This window comes from Lacerta agilis, chromosome 3 (genome assembly GCF_009819535.1).
Source record: "Lacerta agilis isolate rLacAgi1 chromosome 3, rLacAgi1.pri, whole genome shotgun sequence".
In the NCBI taxonomy this organism is placed as follows: Eukaryota; Metazoa; Chordata; class Lepidosauria; order Squamata; family Lacertidae; genus Lacerta; species Lacerta agilis.
In genome coordinates, this window is record NC_046314.1 from 35,283,176 (window position 1) to 35,300,897 (window position 17,722).

Sequence of the window (17,722 nt, forward strand, 5' to 3'; positions counted from 1 at the left end):
GGGACAGCATCAGTTAATCCCTCTTTCCTGCCCATAATCTCTGTTTGGGCAGACAGGGTGGGTGGGTGTTCAGACCTTCCGGTATGTTTTCTACTGCTGATTCCAGCTTCTCCAAAATGGAGAATTGGGCTACCAATTCATAAAGTTCCATTTATTTACATTTCTCTACAGATCACGCTATTTGGTGTCTACATCTTCCCTTCTGAAACATCTCTGTTGCATTTCTCTGCTGCTCACCCCCACTTCCCTAGGTCTTGCCTTGGAAAACAAATGTGTCATGGCAGTCTGATGGGGATTAAACTGTTTTTAAAAAAGTTCTCTGGGATCTTAAAACGGGGCCAACCATAGTAGAGTTAGAAGCAGTTGTGGGCCATGAGGTGCAGTGGAAAGCAGGAAATGATCACCAGCACTGAACTTGCAATCAAGAGGAAGGAGAGAGCAAGTTATAAGCAGCCATGTCAGGGGGAGACTAACAAAGCACTGTGCAATTATGCTGCTAGGTAGGAGAACCAGGAGTCATTCTCTCCACACTGTCAAGAACTGGAACAGTTTTTGAAGCTTAATTTACCTGGGGTCATTGGAGGCCAATGAACACACAAGATGGCTTTTTTGTTGTAGCAAACCTAACAATGCAATTCCATTCATGTTTGCTCAGAAAAAAGACCAGTTTACTGCAGAGGGTCTGGGGAAATGGTCATCGGATTGTAGCCTAAGGGAGGAAACCTAACCTGGCTGTAAAGATGGCTGTGTACTTTAGGAACATAAGAACAACCCTGGTTGACAAGGCCAAAGGTCCATCTAGCCTGGCATCCTGTTCTCACAGTGACCAACTCAATGCCCATGGAAACAAGAGGGGCCTGAGCGTTGCAGCAGCAGCAAATTTGCCACTTGTGAGTCCAAGCAAGTGGTATTTACTAGCATTGGCAGTGGGGTAGAACATCACCATCCTAAGTGGCCCAAGAGCTTCTACACAGCAGAGATGGAGGTAGGCTAGTGAGGTGGTGCTTACCCCATCAGAAATGCCTCAGCATACCAGTGGAAAGCATAGATGTACCACCAGTGGCTCAGAGGGAAACAGGGTGTGTAGGGGCAGGTATGGATGAAGCCAAACATAAAGCCTCTTCACTTCCCCAACACACCCACAGAAACAGAACAGCTCTGTGCCAGCCTTGGGACTGGTGTAGTTAACTCCTTCCCACTGAAGTAAATGGGAGGGAAGAAGAAAAGACTGAACCCCACACTTCCCACCTCATCCACAGATGTACAACAGGGCAATGGATGCTCTGTAAGCAGATCTGCAAGTTACACACAGAGAGAGAGAGAGAGAGAGAGAGAGAGAGAGAGAGAGAGAGAGAGAGAGAGAGAGACATGCAAATGACATTTTAAGTTTTGTGTTCTGTTTGTGTTGATGGAATTGATCTGCAATGTGTGTTTTAATTTACAAATGTATCAAGGACTTGGGTATCTCAAAGTATGTTTTTAATGTGAAGACGAAATCGTTAAGCAGCACAAGGTTCTGAAAGCTTCCTATGAAATGCTCACATTCCATGCTGAATAATAATAATAATAATAATAATAATAATTATTATTATTATTATTATTATTTATTTGTACCCCGCCCATCTGGCTGGGTCTCCCCAGCCACTCTGATCATAGGCAATTTCACTCTTGTTTTCAGTTGTAAATGTTCAGTTGTTTGGAGAACGTAACATATTAAACAGCTACATATGACATTCTAAGTGGTATAATATTCAGTATATCATTTTGGAAATTAGGTTAACAATGTGTATCTTTGTATATGAAATGGCAACATGCAATATGTAAAAAGAAAATATTTTCAGCTTCTTTTTTAAAAAATCTGCTTTATGAATCAACCTTCAGAATCATGATGGCAACTTTTTGTTCTACAATTACTGGTCATTTGTTTCACAGTGTTTTTATTATGCTTTATATAAGTATTGACCCACAAATACTGGCATCTAATTCACTTTGAAATTACTTTAAAACAAACATTTTGGGAACAGAGAGATTATTGCTAAACTTGACTTTTTAAAAGGTGGTGTTTCACTCATAGGTTGGTTTGCACTGCTCAAGAGAGTAATGTTCAGTCTGTCTTGCATGATCATTTTTCTACTTAAAGGCATGATTGTATAGCCAAAAAAACGCTTACACAACCCTATTGTTAAACTTAATATATATGCGGACCACCAACCTATACATATTGCAGCGGGGTGATTTTAATTTAGACAGAAAGGTCTCTGCTTTTTGCATTACTTCCTGAACATACGCAAATGGCACCATTCATCTGAAATCATCTCTTATGCAACTGTTAATTGTAACATGTGTCTAACACCTGAGTACCATGAAAAATTGCCATGGGAGAATGTGCATGGGAGCCATTTCATCCTTTTCTTTTAGAGATGCATAATTTTTTTAATTTCTTCATCATCAATGTTTCTTCCATGTTCATAGCTTTTACTTGCATCCATGAGAGTTCTTTGGCATCAGTGATCCTCATTGTTTATTAAAGGGACCTAACCCTTCATTAAGACTCAATGACCAGTTCCAATTCTGGTGACCTACTGGTAGGACCTGACTGGCTGTTGTGCAGTGTGTGTATGCATGCTGATCCCAGGAATATTTTTAAGATGCCTGGGGCAGAGGAGGGAGCTCAAGATGCCCAGGACATGATTAGTATTCCTGCTTTCCAGGTGTGTTTTTTACATTTGCTAATTATATAATAATGTAACAGCTTTCACGTTCTTCAATATTGTTGAAACGAGATTATCACAATTATACATAGATTTGATTTTTTTTTTAGAAGAAGAAGTAATTGATCAGAGTAAAAAAATATGTGATACTTCTGGAATATTAATCAGTCTTGACAACTGTGCCACTTTAGAACATCAAAAGAACCCACCTGGATCAGAACAAAAGCCCATCTAGTCCAGCATCCTGTTCTCACAGTGGCCAACCAGATGCCAATGGGAAGGAAGCAGAAGCAGATTGCATCGGCACTCTCCCCACCTGTGATTCTTAGTGTTTTCTGCCTGATCATCCATGTATGTGTGTCAGCCTTTCCTCCATCTATGCCATTGTGTGTGTACGCTGAAATAATTCATAGGCAGATGATTTATTTTATAGCCGATATACCATACAATTCAGTGATTAACCATTTACAGGAAACAGAAGGGCTTAAGTTTATTTAAATGAAATAATGTTGCTTCAAAAAACTAGAATAACATTGTGAACATCATGTAGCTTGTTGGTGAAACAGTGGTAAAATTAGAGGCTTAGGAGAGAAAAATTGTTTAGCCATAATCTCATTTAAATCATGAATTCTACTTACATAGATGGATTAGATCTGCAAATTATATCTATCTTTCTTTCTATCTCTGTGTGTGTATGCATATAAAATTTATGGATATAGTTGTAGTTTCTTTTAGACTCTTGTATTTACAATTTAAATGGCATTCAGAAGTACTGAGGTGAAAAGCATGGCTCACCTCAGCTCTTTGAAGCAGTTATAGCATTTTACAACAGTAATATGGTCACCACAAAGACATTGGGGCACAGCATTGCATTCATAGAAAGAGTGGGTTGTGATGTTCTGGGTAATGTTTTTGTATAGAGATATGAGAAGATAATGAGGCATGCATTAGAGTGCTGGAAATAGAACTGAATAAACATTTGCAAACATTATTAGGATTTACTCCAGCACCTGTTGGATTGGGGTAGGTTGGCCCTCAATTAAAGCAAGGGTATCTGTTTATATTGTTTAGATTCCATAAATGAATGTAAGGTAAAGGTAAAGGGACCCCTGACCATCAGGTCCAGTCGTGTCCGACTCTGGGGTTGCGGCGCTCATCTCGCTCTATAGGCCGAGGGAGCCGGCGTTTGTCCGCAGACAGCTTCCGGGTCATGTGGCCAGCATGACAAAGCCGCTTCTGGATAACCAGAGCAGCGCACAGAAACGCCGTTTACCTTCCCGCTGGAGCGGTCCCTATTTATCTACTTGCACTTTGACGTACTTTCGAACTGCTAGGTGGGCAGGAGCTAGGACCGAACAACAGGAGCTCACCCCGTCGCAGGGATTCGAACCGCCGACCTTCTGATCGGCAAGCCCTAGACTCTGTGGTTTAACCCACAGCGCCACCTGGGTCCTTATAAATGAATGTACAAGATGTCAAATATGTGGCCAGTCAAAAAGGTATACTTGTCTTCAAGTCATATGGAAAATTGTGATGGTATGATTCATAACCCTTTACAAGTATATAATTTGCCCAAAGTATTTGGGGACTGCCTAGATAAAAAGCTAAGATATAGGCTTTCTGAAGGTCAAGCGGGAAGTGATATGACATTGCTACAACAATCAACCATTTCCTGCTGGTGTTGCCCTTTTAAAATGACCACCAGAGACCCAAATATCTTGAAGGCTTGCAATTCCTTCCTTCGCTGAAGAACACCTGCAGACTATGCCGTCTTGTTGGATGTTGGTGTTATGAAAACTTCCCGCGGGGGCAAGTTGAGAGACTGACCCCAAGGCGGACGAAGCTTCTGTGCCCTCTGGCTTCTGGAGTCCAGGGGCACAATGTAATATGCGGTTGTTCCCAGCTTGAAAACAACACACACAACAGCCATTTGGCTAAGATCTACTTTATTGTAGAATTAGAGCAGAATGTCTCTGCGTAGCAGCTCATAATTCAGAGCTGTGTCTTAATGCGTCTTGCATCTCCTGATGCAAAACAGAAAGGAGAAAGTACAATAGTAAAATACAATGACATCACATGTGTGGGAGCTGGTATGTCCAGTGTAATTCCCACAGAGAGGAAACATGACTCTTGAGTCTTGTGACCTTGCTGCAGCGTTCGCAGCTCGTCATGTCATAATATCACAACATCCTCCCCCGATATTAGACAATGTGAGAGCGGCGAAAGTTAAGGCAGTATTAACAGAAGTAAACAAACAGTTATCATATACACAGTATGAATCTGATGTCTTTGTTCCATCCTTGGAACTCTCTGAGACTGGTTCTACCAGTTTGAGCCTTTGATAACCAACTCTCCAGGGGACCAGAGCACTTGCTCTGTGTGTGTTGGCAGAAACAGTGTTGAACTTTGCAACCTGTTGCTGTGGCCTTTTCACATCTGTGAAATGAGCCTGAGTGCAAACTACAGCTACATTTGCAACAGCTGAGATTGCAAACTCTTTGGAGTAACGTTTGGGCGCCTGACCCTTTGTTACTCTCTCAGATCTACGCATAAGATGTAGATCCTCTTTGCTGAGTTTCTCCTTAACAGGACTTTTTGGAGAAACTTTACCAATTGTAAACAGTGGCTCTAAAGATCCTAGCACATCATCTTCTGTTGATGGCCTGGTACTATCATGAGCTCCTCTCTCAATGACAGTTTCACCTGTGTCGGAACTAGCCGTGGTTGAGCTTGCACTGCTACTGCTGGTGTCAGTGTCCTCATATGTATTGACATCAATGGGAAAACTTTGGAGAACCTGTGTCTCCAGCTTTACAGTAGGTTCTACCTCCTGAGTAAGAATTACTGTGTTTGAGGAAGGCAATAGTATTCTGTATTGACCTTTCTCATAGCCCATAAAGATGCCTTGGATGGTTGCACCTTCAAGTGATTCCACCCACATCTGAGAACCAAAAACCTTGAGATGCTTAACAGAAGGCTTTCTGTTAAACAGTATCTCATAAGGTGAGCATTCCATTCCTTTTGGAATACTCCTGACCCAAGCATATGTGAAGGCAGATAGGCTTTCAGCCCAATTCTGTTCAGACAGCTTTGCACTTAGCAATTGCGCCTGCATACCCTCACGTAGTATTGTGTTAATTTTAACACACAAATCATTGTTCCATGATGATTGGCTGACGGCAACTTTGTGCCGAATGCAATGTTGACTTAGGAAGTCCTTGAACTCCTGTGAATCAAACACTGGTAATTGATTAGTATACAAACATTCAATTTTGCCATCATGCATGAAATCTATCTTAGCACAAAATTCAGTGAACTTGGCCAAGACTTGCTGCGGACTTTTCATTGTGTAAATCCAAGAGAATTTAGAGAAATGATCAGACAGCAATAAATAACAGGTAGCTCCGCCTCTAGATTTTGGCAAAAGTCCTATTACATCAGCAGAAACCTGCTGGAAACATTTTGTGACCTTTTCTCTGCGTGGCTGTTTGGTAGTCTCCTTGGACTTAGCAGCACCTGCAAAATAAGAGTCAACAACATCATAACAACAGTCAGTAGATTCAAAAAACAGTAAGAATAGTCCATCTTTGTTCTTCTGAGCTGTAAAGATAGCATCTCCATCTTTAAAAATTGTGCACAGTCCTTTGCGTAGTCTGAGCTCGCATCCCTTCTCGGTAAGCTGCGATGCACTTAGCAGATTGTAGGCAATTCCTGGGACATATAGCACGTTGCTGATAGACAGCTGGAGACTCTGAAGATAAACAGTTCCAACTCCAGTCGATTTCAGGTGTGTTCCACTCACCTGCGACACGGTGGATTCCAGCTTCTTAAAAGTCTTAAACAAACGTTTGTTTGCGGTCATGTGGTGCGAACAAGCTGAGTCAATAACCCAGGCTAAGTCAGTATGCTGCTCCTGCACGCCTTGTGTAAGCAATGCCACTGTGCGCCCTTTGCAGACTTTGGCTTGCGTTTTGCCTGTAGATCCAGCTGCATTTTGGCTCTGGATAGATCCCTTCTTGGGCTTTCTGCAGGTCTGGAAACTGTGTCCTCTCATTCCACAGTTTGTGCAGCGTATGACTTTAAGAGCTTGCACATGCTCAGTTGGACCACTAGGTGGGGTTGAGGACGCTCTTGCTTCACTCCCCCTTCCATTAGCCTCATTTTGAGCAGCACAACGATCTTGCTCATTTAGCAAAGTTGAGAAGACTCTGGCAACGGTTAAGTTTTGAGCATCCAGGGCACCTAGCTGTGATGCAATAGCACTATAACCGGCATGGAGGCTATTCAAAACCATGACTGGTAATTTTGTCCAGTAAGCATTGGACAAAGGGAGCTGCTGCTCTGCTTGCTATCCTTTGCCATAGTGGCGAAAAAGCAGGCTTTTCACTCTCTGTCTTCAGAAAGCAAATTAAGCAAACAAACCTAGCCTTCTGAGGTTTATTGCCTCGTAAATCAGTCCGGTTTACTCACAGTCCAATTAACGCGTCTTCTTCTCACAGCGGGAAACGGCCGTCTTCAGCACGAAATACTCCCCCGGAGTGAAGAACGCAGTTTAAGGCTGTTTTCTTTGCCGGCAGATAAACATCAGGCAGAAGTCATCAGAGGTCCGGTGTCTTCGGAAACCAGCCAACTGCTACCAATGTTATGAAAACTTCCCGCGGGGGCAAGTTGAGAGACTGACCCCAAGGCGGACGAAGCTTCTGTGCCCTCTGGCTTCTGGAGTCCAGGGGCACAATGTAATATGCGGTTGTTCCCAGCTTGAAAACAACACACACAACAGCCATTTGGCTAAGATCTACTTTATTGTAGAATTAGAGCAGAATGTCTCTGCGTAGCAGCTCATAATTCAGAGCTGTGTCTTAATGCGTCTTGCATCTCCTGATGCAAAACAGAAAGGAGAAAGTACAATAGTAAAATACAATGACATCACATGTGTGGGAGCTGGTATGTCCAGTGTAATTCCCACAGAGAGGAAACATGACTCTTGAGTCTTGTGACCTTGCTGCAGCGTTCGCAGCTCGTCATGTCATAATATCACAACAGTTGGATGGCAGATTTAAATGGGTTCCTGTATCACAAAAACTCTGTGATCTGAATCAAACAGAGAATATAATTATGTTCTGAAACATTCCTTGTTTGACAGGCTAAGGAGAAAACTATTGCTTAAATCACGGAACCTGCTCTAACCCAGAGATTATGTGCTTCTTACAGGAAGGCCCTACCCATTTTGTGACTTACAGAACAGCCTTGTTTGCTTTAAGGAAACTAGGAGAAACAAATGGAAGTATCAGGATAGATGGGGGGGGCTTCTTGACATAATAACTGATTTTTTAAATATTTCTGTTAGGATTTTATGGTACTGGTAAAATAATTATTTTATTTAGAATTTTTTAGTTCAGCAAATTATGTGTAATAGATGGCATTCTAACTTTTGTAAGAGGGATTTTATCTTAAAACTGTCAAGGTCAATAGCTAGTATTGATGGAGGAATATTTGCAGCCAGAGTTCATGAAGAGGATTAACTTTCTTATACTTGGCAAATGTTTTTCAACGAATTGTGACAAACTTACCATACAGCTAGATTTGTAACGTGACACATTAAAGTTCCGTTTGAAAGCCAATGGAACCCAAATGAACAGAGTGAATATTTGCTGCAGGTATACATAAAATTACATCTACATTGTCAGTGACATGCTCAGATGGGGAGACATTTTATCATGTATTCTGAAATACCCTTTTCACATGCCTGTCATCAACAACAAAAAATTGATTTCCAAAAAATATCTATTTACCTGTTGTTATCCCTTCATTTGTGGAAATGCATATTAGCACATACTTTTTCTGGTGTTTATATTTGCTTTTTGTTGTTACGTTTTCAAATGAAAGAAGAAAAACACCTGTTTAGGTGTTCAGCTAACCTATGGTCTCGTCTTGTGTTCTGCTGCTGATCAGATTCAAGGGAATCGTTACCAGCACAGAGGAGGATCTCTTTCCCTTCTCCCATGCTGGGATGGCAACACCCATCAACAAAAACCCATGCAGGGCATAACCCTTACTGGGAGTGGGGAACAAACAGAGAGGGATGCAGATCAGACAGCTGGATGTATGTTGGATGCTGAGCATGTATCGTATTATTCATGCTGGGCACTGACTATGCCTGTTGGGCATCACAGTTGTACTACAAAATGGAGAGAGTATATTTTACCATACACAACACTGTGGTCGTGCTTTTTAGGTCAAGATTAGTTGTGGTGGGCAAGCAATTTTTTAAGGGAAGCTTGCTGAGCACTATTGAACTGAGGGATTGAGGGATCTCGGCTAAACTTCCAAGGAGCCCCAGAGTTCATTGGGACACAGATTGAAAAGCATGGGTCTAGGTTATTGACTTAAATAAGTTATATTCAGTTCAGTGAAACTTATTCCCAGGTAAGTGCATAGAATTTCAGCTTCAGTCCACCCACAGTGATGTGAATGATCACAACATTTTGCTACTTCCAACTTGTTACTACTACTGCTGCTACTACTGTTGTCCTGTTTTCTTCTAGAGACGGGCAGCAAGAAGCTAAAAAGCACGATACAGAGAAGCACAGAAACTGGTATGGCAGCAGAAATGAGAAGCCGTATGGTCCGGCAGCCAAGTCGGGAATCAACTGACGGCAGCATCAACAGTTACAGCTCAGAAGGAAAGTAAGTGAATGCTTGCTATAACCAGGGCCATTCCTGCCACCCATCAGGCAAATATCTGTGCTGGCGGTAGGTCTCCACTAGAGGGTATCAAATGGTCAGTCACTGAGCAGGCCTTCTACTGTTGAGGTTGCCGCAGGGATAGGCAAGTTGTTGAAAAGGGAATGGGGGAGGAAGGGAGGAAAAGAAAAGTGGAGATAGCAGCAGTAATGCCCAGATCGATCAGAAGGGAACAAAATGGTGGCAACACTGATTTATTTCTAGTAAGATACTGCATTCCACTAAATGTTTTAGCTTCAGCTGGAGAGGAATGTGCTGGTACTCCTTGCCGCTAAGTTCTGTACCGATATCATGGCATTCTTCTGAGGAGCTGCTGAAATTAATAAGTTCAAGGTTCGAGAATATTGCATGTGTGTGATTTTGTTTCTCATTTAATTTGCCAGCTACAAATTCTTCTGGGCTGTGTGTTTGGTAAAGCAGGACTGTGTCAAAATAATAAGTCACAAAAACCTATTGTTCTGCTATGCTTGCCTTGCCACAGCCTAATATTTCCTGGAGTCCGACTTGGTGCTGACAGCCAATTCAGTGATTTCCTTGATGGACTTGGACCTGCGCAGCTAGTAGGTCGACAGACTTTAGCCACTCCTGCCATGGGTAAGATCAGCTTTGTTTTTGTTCATAAGAATATACGCCACTTAGCGAGCTCTTTGATTAAATGGTTTATAAATATTTCTGAATAAATAAAAATAAGCTGTAAACACACATCAGTTTAAGGTGGATTCAGTACATACCAAGTGTGCATAATTTCACAACATCCACATGGAATCATAGAATTGTAGAGCTGGAAGGGAGGCTATCAGCCCTTACCACTGGCCATACTAGCCAGGATTAATGGGAACGATAAAATAACAAAAAATACTGATAAGGGGAAATAGTTTGTATGTAAATATTTTTATTATATCCAAATCTAGTGAAACAGTTTAAAAACCTGTCCCAGTTTCACCTCTTCATTATCTGCTAAATGACTGCCATCATACTGTGAGGGAACAATGATACCTGTTTCCTAAAGACTACCAAACATTACAAATGTTCTGGGTATTAGCATTTGAGAGACCTGGGGTCCTTTGACTTTACCTCAGTGTGTTACTGTGTGCTTTGTCAGCTGCATTAAGCATACTGGGTTATATTCTTGAAGTTTTGACCCTGGAATACCAGCTAATTACATAAAAGGGAACATGTCAATACTTTATTCAAACTGATGCTGCTGTTTAGAGTTCCTTTTATCACTCTGTCACAGACTACTTGTCTAACTTGTTCAGCCATTCTGGGTTTCACTTTCTCCTTCTTCATTGCTTATTTATATCTAATCCATTTCAAACATTTTTATTTCATCCTTCAGCAAGTTTTCAAGCTGATGAACCGGGGGGGGGGGGGTCTTTTTAACATGGCTTAGATCCAGAGTGGCACTTCCACAAACAGAAGGGCCTTTAATCCTGTAATTTTTGCTAATAAAAGGTGGAAATTTTGTCATTTCCCTTTTTCCACCCTCCACCCTCCCCCAGAACCTCCCATGCAAAGGATCCTCCAACCTTCTAGAGGAGATTTTTAGGGAACACAAGGGGCTCCTTTCTTAGGGTATTAATAGGACAGGATCATAAAAAATCCAGCTGATACTGCAGACGTTTTAACTAGCCAGCACAACACCTGGGAAAGCTGCACTACTAGGGGATGGGGGGCAGTGTTAGCCAAGGCACTTAAATATAGCAGGCAACATCCAGAGAGAAAATCCTTGTTAAAGTTCCCTAAACAAAATAGTATGTAACTTGAGCAGCAAGAAACAGAGGGTTGTTGTTTTTTATTCTAATTGGTGTCCCACACATCATTCACTGGGTTATTTAGTTTAAAATGCAATGGGGGGAAAATCTAAAATGAAGCATTAGCAAGAAACTGGTAAATTATAGGAAGACCAGGATGAAAATTTTGATATAGGAACAAACAGTGAAAATTCAGGAGGGAGCGTAAGGCTTATTTACCCTTCTGTGAGTCATCAGAAGATTATTGTTGTGCTGGTTAATACAACACTCACACACACCTGATTCTCTTTTAGGTGATATTCAGATTGGAATGGTGGATAAGAAAGGCCAGTTGGAAGTAGAAGTTATTAGAGCCCGAGGCCTTATACAAAAGCCTGGTTCTAAATCTACCCCAGGTAAGAAAACTTGTACATAGCAATGGACAAAGGATGTGAAAGTGTGCAGTAATTTGGCTAGTTCGGATGACGTAAGGGTTTTCATAGCCTGAAATGCATGTACTTTTAACCTTGTATTATATTTCCTCGTCAGCCACAGGCATTTCTTGAAAAGTAAAAGCAGCTACAATATGGCACAGGGACCTTGTACTGCTGCAGGTCTCACCTTACATTCTGGGGTGCAAGAGCCAAACTGGGATGAGTGGATGGGCTCAAGGGTTCAAATCCATTGTTTAGATATCACAAATGGGTTGTTGGCATAATAATAATAATAATAATAATAATAATAATAATAATAATAATAATAAATAGTCTCGCCACAGAGAGGGTAAATCTGGATTCAGTGGAGGGAAATTTGGTCTGGCATTTAGATGCCGGTGACGTCATGTGGATGCTGCAAAAAAGCTGCATACATGAGGAGCACTAATCCCATTATAACCATCTGGGAGCAAGCCCAGCCTACCCCAGAGTACATATGGCTGGGAAGGGTCAGGTGAATCCTGTATAACCAGCTCCCCCCCCCAAAAAAAAGTATATATTTGTGATATCCAAGAAAAAAAATGAAGGCAGTGACAACAAGGCATCATTATGCTACTGATACCCAGTTCTATTTCTCTATGACATCTATGGTAATTGGGAAAGGGCATGCAAGACCTGGACTTGGTGGTGGGCTGAATAAGGGGCCACAAACTGATTCTGTATCTTAGCAAGAAGGAGACACTGGGGGTAGCAGTTCTCAAGTCCAGATGGTCCATTGCCTGCTTTGGATGGGTTGTCCTCCCCCTGAAAAAAGCAGGTTCATAGTCTAGTGCAGAGCTTTCCAAAGTCTGTGCTGAGAGACGTTAGTGTGTCGGCGTGTCACACGAATGTCCACGCTCTCCTCCCAGGGCTGGAAAGGGGTTAGTTTAACCTCTGGTTTACTAGTAAAACTGAATTCCTGTGTCGTGACATGATGCATGTCTAAAATGTGTGTCACCAACATGAAAAGTTTGGAAAGCTCTGGTCCAGTGGGTGGCCCTGGATTCCTCTCTTGTCACTTAGGGGCCTTCTACCAGCATTGACAGCTATGACCTGAATAGCCTGGCCACTGTCGTCTACATACTCGTAACCTTCAGATTTAATTGGTACAATACGCTCTATGTGGGACTGCCGTTGAGGTTGACCAGGAAGTTTCAGCGAATGCAAAATGCAGTGGCTGAACTGCTCACTGTGGCAGAATATTGCCATCACCACTGCTGAAAGAATTACTCTGGCTGCCTATTAGCTACTGGGATTAATTCAGGGTGCCAGTACTGGTTTATAAAGTTGTTTACAGCTTGGGGTCTGAATACCTACAAGAGTATCTCATTCCTTATATGACCAGCTTTTCAGGAGAGGGCATCCCACAGATACCAACATTTCAGGAGGTGCATTCCATACAATGCCAGAATCAGGCCTTTAGTTTTCCCTTTTGAATTCCTTCCCATTGCATACCAGTCAGGCACCATCTCTCTTGTCTTTTTGGCTCCTGTTGTAGACATTCCACTTTCAACAAACCTTCTATTTGCAGGTTTTCATCCCAGGGGCGGAGGAAGGGGGGTGCGGTGGGTTTTGGCCGCCCTGGGTGTCACCACTGAGGGGGGTGACAAGATGCTGGGCGGCACTCACCACGGACAGAAGCAGTGGCTTGGGCACACGCAGGCTCTGCACTGCCCAAATCATCCGCCTGCTGCCTCACCCCCCAGCTGTAGGGCGGCTGAGTGGGAGGAGGCAGGCAGACGCTGGAGGTCCCGCGGTGTGCCCCACCCCTATGGGCGGCTCGCCCCACCCCTGGGCCCACCGCCCCAGGAGCCCAAACGGCTTCCTCCGCCACTGTTTCATCCAGTTGGTATCTGTATTAGATTTGAAATCAGTTTTACACATGACATTTTTAAACTCTCTTATGTATGCAATTTTTTTTAAAAAACAAACAAACAAACAGTGATTTTAGGTATTTAAGCCTTTGAAACTGAAAGCAGGAGCAGATTACAAAGAATTCACATTGCATTGTGACTACAGTAAAGTCTTTGGACTCTGTATCATCACTAAGAAGTTTGCAGGACTAAAAGAAAGCAAACAAAAAAATAGTTTCTTAGTTGGTGCAGTGGTACTTTAGACAAGTCAATAAGTTGTAATTTTCCTAGCTTGGAGCACAAAAACTCTAACAGAACCACTGGGATAATGAAAACTACTATTTTCAGCCACCTCTCTGGGGAAAACATTTCATTTTTTCAGCTCAGTTCTTCTGTGCTAACGCAATAAACACCCATAAGAAGACCTTCACCTACATATTCCTTCTTCTATAAATAGTTGCAATTTTTTATTGTGGTGTTGTTGTTTTAAGTACTGTGCATTTCCAACAAATCAGGAATGGGCAACTTCTACCAATAAAGTTTCTGTAGTCATCCCTGGGTTATGGCACAGGGAAGGGTTCCTGTGCATTTATAAATCATAACAAGAAGGGGGGGAATGGCGTTCTGCTCCACCACCCCCCCCAGAAAGATGTCCCTCTCTTCATTTCCCTCACCCTTCTGTTTGCTATTAAAAGAAAAACCAGTAATGTTTCTTTCAGGGTTTTTTTTATTTATGCTTTTCTTACTAGTTTAAATGATTAAAAACCAATATTACTTGTACTTCACAGCGCCATATGTCAAAGTTTATCTGTTGGAAAATGGGGCTTGTGTAGCCAAGAAGAAGACAAGGATTGCAAGGAAAACCCTTGATCCTTTATACCAACAGACACTGGTTTTTGAGGAAAGTCCACATGGCAAAGTCCTTCAGGTCAGTAATTATTTCAGCTGATTTCAGCCTCTGATTAACATCCATAGTATGAAAGCAACTGAAATTCAAATGCTCTGACATAGCCAGGATTTTGTTCAGTTTACCGTCTCCTGCAATAATATTACCAACTGCCTCCTATTTCCCCTCTGAAAAATATACCCTTTTCCACAAATGTTAATACCCTGGGATGATCAGCTGAAGTTTCATCAGTGACATGAGATTTTTCTCTTGAATGCTAGCAATCTCTCTCCAGCTTTTGGAATGTGAAACCCATTGGAACTTGGGGGACACACCTCCAGCTAAGGAGAGCAGAAACAGAGGCAAACGGTATTATGAGTTGGCTGAAGCTGTGGCATCGCTGAAGGTTTGTTTGGGGACGAGATGCGGGATTAGCAACGATGCCTTCAGTTTAAAGGAGTGCAGTTGCTCTTACTGTGGGCTGCCTGTATATGTGTAAATACAGAAACCATCACAATGATAATGTGAGTCTCTAGCGCTCACCAATCCAAATGAAACCTAACATGGTAGTGCTGCCCCTGGAACTTCTCACTACCTGGAACTGGAGAGCATGCAACAAGTTCATTTATTTGGGTGTAAATTGATTTTGTTTGTTGTCTTTACTTGCAGGTGATAGTCTGGGGAGACTACGGCCGAATGGATCACAAATGTTTCATGGGAGTAGCACAGATCCTGCTGGAAGAACTTGATTTGTCCAGTGTGGTAATAGGCTGGTATAAATTATTTCCACCTTCTTCTCTGGTGGACCCAACGTTGACTCCTCTGACTCGCAGGGCTTCCCAGTCATCTCTGGAAAGCTCAACTGGGCCTCCCTGCATTCGATCTTAGTAGACGCAACAGCAGGTGCTCTCCAACAAAGTCATTATCACCCAGGATCACCAATGGGAGGGGGGAAAGCTATTTACAACAATGAGGAGCATTTATTTATTTATTTTGAAAAGAGACAATCATCACTTCAGTTTTGCCTGTAGTAGTTTATCCAAAAACAAAATATGTCTGTTTGTTATGAGGTTGGCTTCAATTTACTGAACAAATCAATGTATGAAAATACAGTCGATCCATCTAGCAAAATGTCCCTGAGGTTTATGATAATTATAACGAAGAGGGACCTTTAAGACTGAACTGGAACCGCTTGTTCTTTCCACAATTCCCATTCCCACACCCCCAGAAACCACAAACAGTGTTAACTCCTTGCTCTCTTTCTGTATATGTTATTTCCACTTGGTTTTGCTGTGTTATTTATCCTGCCAGTTTTGTAAAAGTCTTCATGATGCTAACAGAGACCCTTCCTTTCTTTTTCTAAACCAAACCAAAAAGGGCTGAAGCACATCTCTGTAAGCATCTCTAAAAGTGTTCACCTTCCAGAGTTATCGTACGATGCCAACAAAAACCCCACTATCCTTTCATTCTGGTTGTCCACCGTCTTAACACGTGTGGAGAACCAGAATAAAACCAACCGACTTTTAGTTCAGTTTTGCTTTATTAATGTTATTGTTATTAAGGAGTTTATCATAATTTTTCATCGTGAGGGGCGGTGGGGAAGTGAATATATTTGCATTATACATCATGGTTTTTGTATGTTTCATTAATACTTAGCATGAAGGAAATTTGCATCTGCAACTATTGCTGAAGACTTGATAAAAAAAGCAGCTTTTTCATTTTGACATTGACAATTATGTTTGTAAAGCGGTCGTCTTACTGGACCCGATGAGGAAAGTCTTTCTGTTCTAGTGTGTAACTTCCCAAACGTCGACCAGGAATTGAGTTGAGCATCTGACACTTTTCAGCTGTATCCAGGCTTCTCTGATAACATGTGTCACTTTTGATACACTTGTCTGCCCTGGTTAGAGCATGGTCTGAGTTGTTAGTTTTCCCACTGGAAATTCCAGTTGAGATACTCTGCACTTAACTAATGTTTTTATCGAATTTCAGTTTACATTTCTTTGAGACTGATGCAAGCACAATGCTTGACTTTTTTTAAACAAAGATATCTTTCTTTTGGGGGGTTTGCAGGGGGGAGGTACAGTTAAAAAACAACAACAATGTTCATTTGGGTTTTATCTTGGTCTTGGAAACCCCCCCCCCACCTTGTGTTTTTTCTGTAAAATGTGCTAAAAAGCTGCGGGATGTGCAGGTGCATTGAGAAGTTCTCTCCTTTTTTGGGCCATTGATTTTGTGATCTCACAAAATAGAGCAGCATGATTTGGAACTGTTCAAAGCTGCATGCACGTTTTTTTTTTGGGTTTTTTGTAATAAAAAGAAAAGAAAAACAGAAAAAAGGAAAAGAAAACAGAGAGAAAAAAAGAAACAATCAAAAAGAGATTATTTAATAATGTATGTTAGTTCCACATAGACCAGGTTGTGTGTTGCATGTACTTGTACAGTTTGCTCGTAATTACTCTAATGAAGTAACCAAGAAATCTAAGCCATCCATTTTTTCTTATAGACATTTTGCAGGTTTTAGCCAGGCTGACTGTCAGTTTGGTGCTAAATGTCTATAGATGGACTTTATTTTTTACCCTATGGAAAACGTGACGTAGTACGGACCAAATTCCTTCTAATAAATATTTTGGTGTAGATTCCTACTGTGGGGCTGTAACACATGTAGAAACTGTGTACACAATTAGGTTTTCCTTCATAGACATAACTGCCTGCACCAAGTGAACTATTTATTATGATGATGATTATTTAAACATTGCCAGAACTATTCTGCCCATGTTTCCATGGAGCATAGATTGGTTACTGCTCGACCTGCTGAGCAGGAAGAACTGAAGCACTGGTGCACTACTAGATTCTGTTCTGTCTTTTAGTGGCCAAATAAATAAACAAACTTAATTATAATTCGGTAGTACCTTTCTAGTTTGACCACTTGTCTTAACATTCCCCTGTGCTTTTAAGATGAACTTCCAACTCATGTTATGTAGACATGTTTAATAAAATTTCCTTTACATGTTCAGTGTAGTGGCTGTTTTGTGTTCAGTTTTGTGTGAAAGTTGCCTGTGCCCATCTTCACAGACGACTGTTCTGTGCTAAAATAAAGAACCGTGAGAAGGGTGGGGTCTTGAAATTGCCTATCAGCGTTCAGCACTTGGACAGCAGAATGAGCAGGTACACAGCTCACTGAGTCACAGTTGTCTCCACAATGTTTAAATTATAAATTTGCATAGTCTATTAATATAAATTAGCACAAACAAATTTAAATGTGGCCTCTTTCTTGGTAATTACGGCTGCCATACGTCCAGAATTTCCCGGACGTATCTGG

At 41.7% G+C, this 17,722-nt stretch overlaps 1 protein-coding gene across 1 annotated transcript in view; it reads left to right on the forward strand.

The window, feature by feature from the left end:
- RIMS1 (regulating synaptic membrane exocytosis 1) overlaps window positions 1-17,416 on the forward strand; it is a 239,085-nt gene extending 221,669 nt beyond the window's left edge. The window contains 5 exon segments of the mRNA XM_033143233.1: window positions 9,257-9,398; window positions 9,937-10,049; window positions 11,503-11,604; window positions 14,303-14,442; window positions 15,070-17,416. Of these exon segments, the coding sequence (XP_032999124.1) occupies window positions 9,257-9,398; window positions 9,937-10,049; window positions 11,503-11,604; window positions 14,303-14,442; window positions 15,070-15,288 (716 nt within the window). The 3' untranslated portion in view covers window positions 15,289-17,416.
- Window positions 17,417-17,722: the final 306 nt, after the last annotated feature.